At 65.3% G+C, this 473-nt stretch overlaps 1 protein-coding gene across 1 annotated transcript in view; it reads left to right on the top strand.

The window, feature by feature from the left end:
- The window catches only part of ETH_00041470 (uncharacterized protein), a gene marked incomplete at both ends in the record, with an annotated part of 2,478 nt that overhangs the window by 755 nt on the left and 1,250 nt on the right, over nucleotides 1-473 (top strand). Inside the window, one exon of the mRNA XM_013375017.1 lies at nucleotides 103-334. Within this exon, the coding sequence (XP_013230471.1) occupies nucleotides 103-334 (232 nt within the window). The remainder of the gene's footprint in view (nucleotides 1-102; nucleotides 335-473) is intronic.

The following is a 473-nucleotide window of genomic DNA, read 5'->3' as shown; positions in this document are numbered from 1 at the left end:
CAGCAGCAGCAGCAGCAGCAGCCCGCGCAGCAGCAGCAGCCCCAGCAGCAGCAGCAGCAGCGCCGTGGGCGAGCGCGAGGCCGCCGTGCTGCTCACCCGCAGACACTGCTACCACCTGCGCACTCTGGCCTACAGACTCGCGGGCACTTGTGCCTTAGCAGCAGATGCTTTCTTTTTGCTGCCAGACTTGGGCGACAGACTTGTCAATTCGCTGCTGCTGCCGCTGCGGCAGCAGCTCCCGCTGCAGCACGTCGAGCAGCAGCTCCGCTTCTTCTGGTCCCCAGTCCTCGACGCAGAGACGCTGCCCCCACAGCCGCCCTACCCCTCGCAGCAGGTCCACATGCGCTGCTGCTGCTGCTGCTGCTGCTGCTGCTGTGGGTTGGCCGAGGGGCGGTCCGACGGAGTTTCTGGGGCTTGTCTTGCTGTGAGGACTGTTTTGCTGCTGCTGCTTGTGCTGCTTTTGTCTCAGCTGC

Source organism: Eimeria tenella, genomic scaffold (assembly GCF_000499545.2).
Source record: "Eimeria tenella Houghton genomic scaffold, Eth_scaff2479, whole genome shotgun sequence".
In the NCBI taxonomy this organism is placed as follows: domain Eukaryota; phylum Apicomplexa; class Conoidasida; order Eucoccidiorida; family Eimeriidae; genus Eimeria; species Eimeria tenella.
The sequence above is the reverse complement of the archived record's forward strand: the minus strand, read 5'-3'. Positions and strand labels throughout refer to the sequence as shown.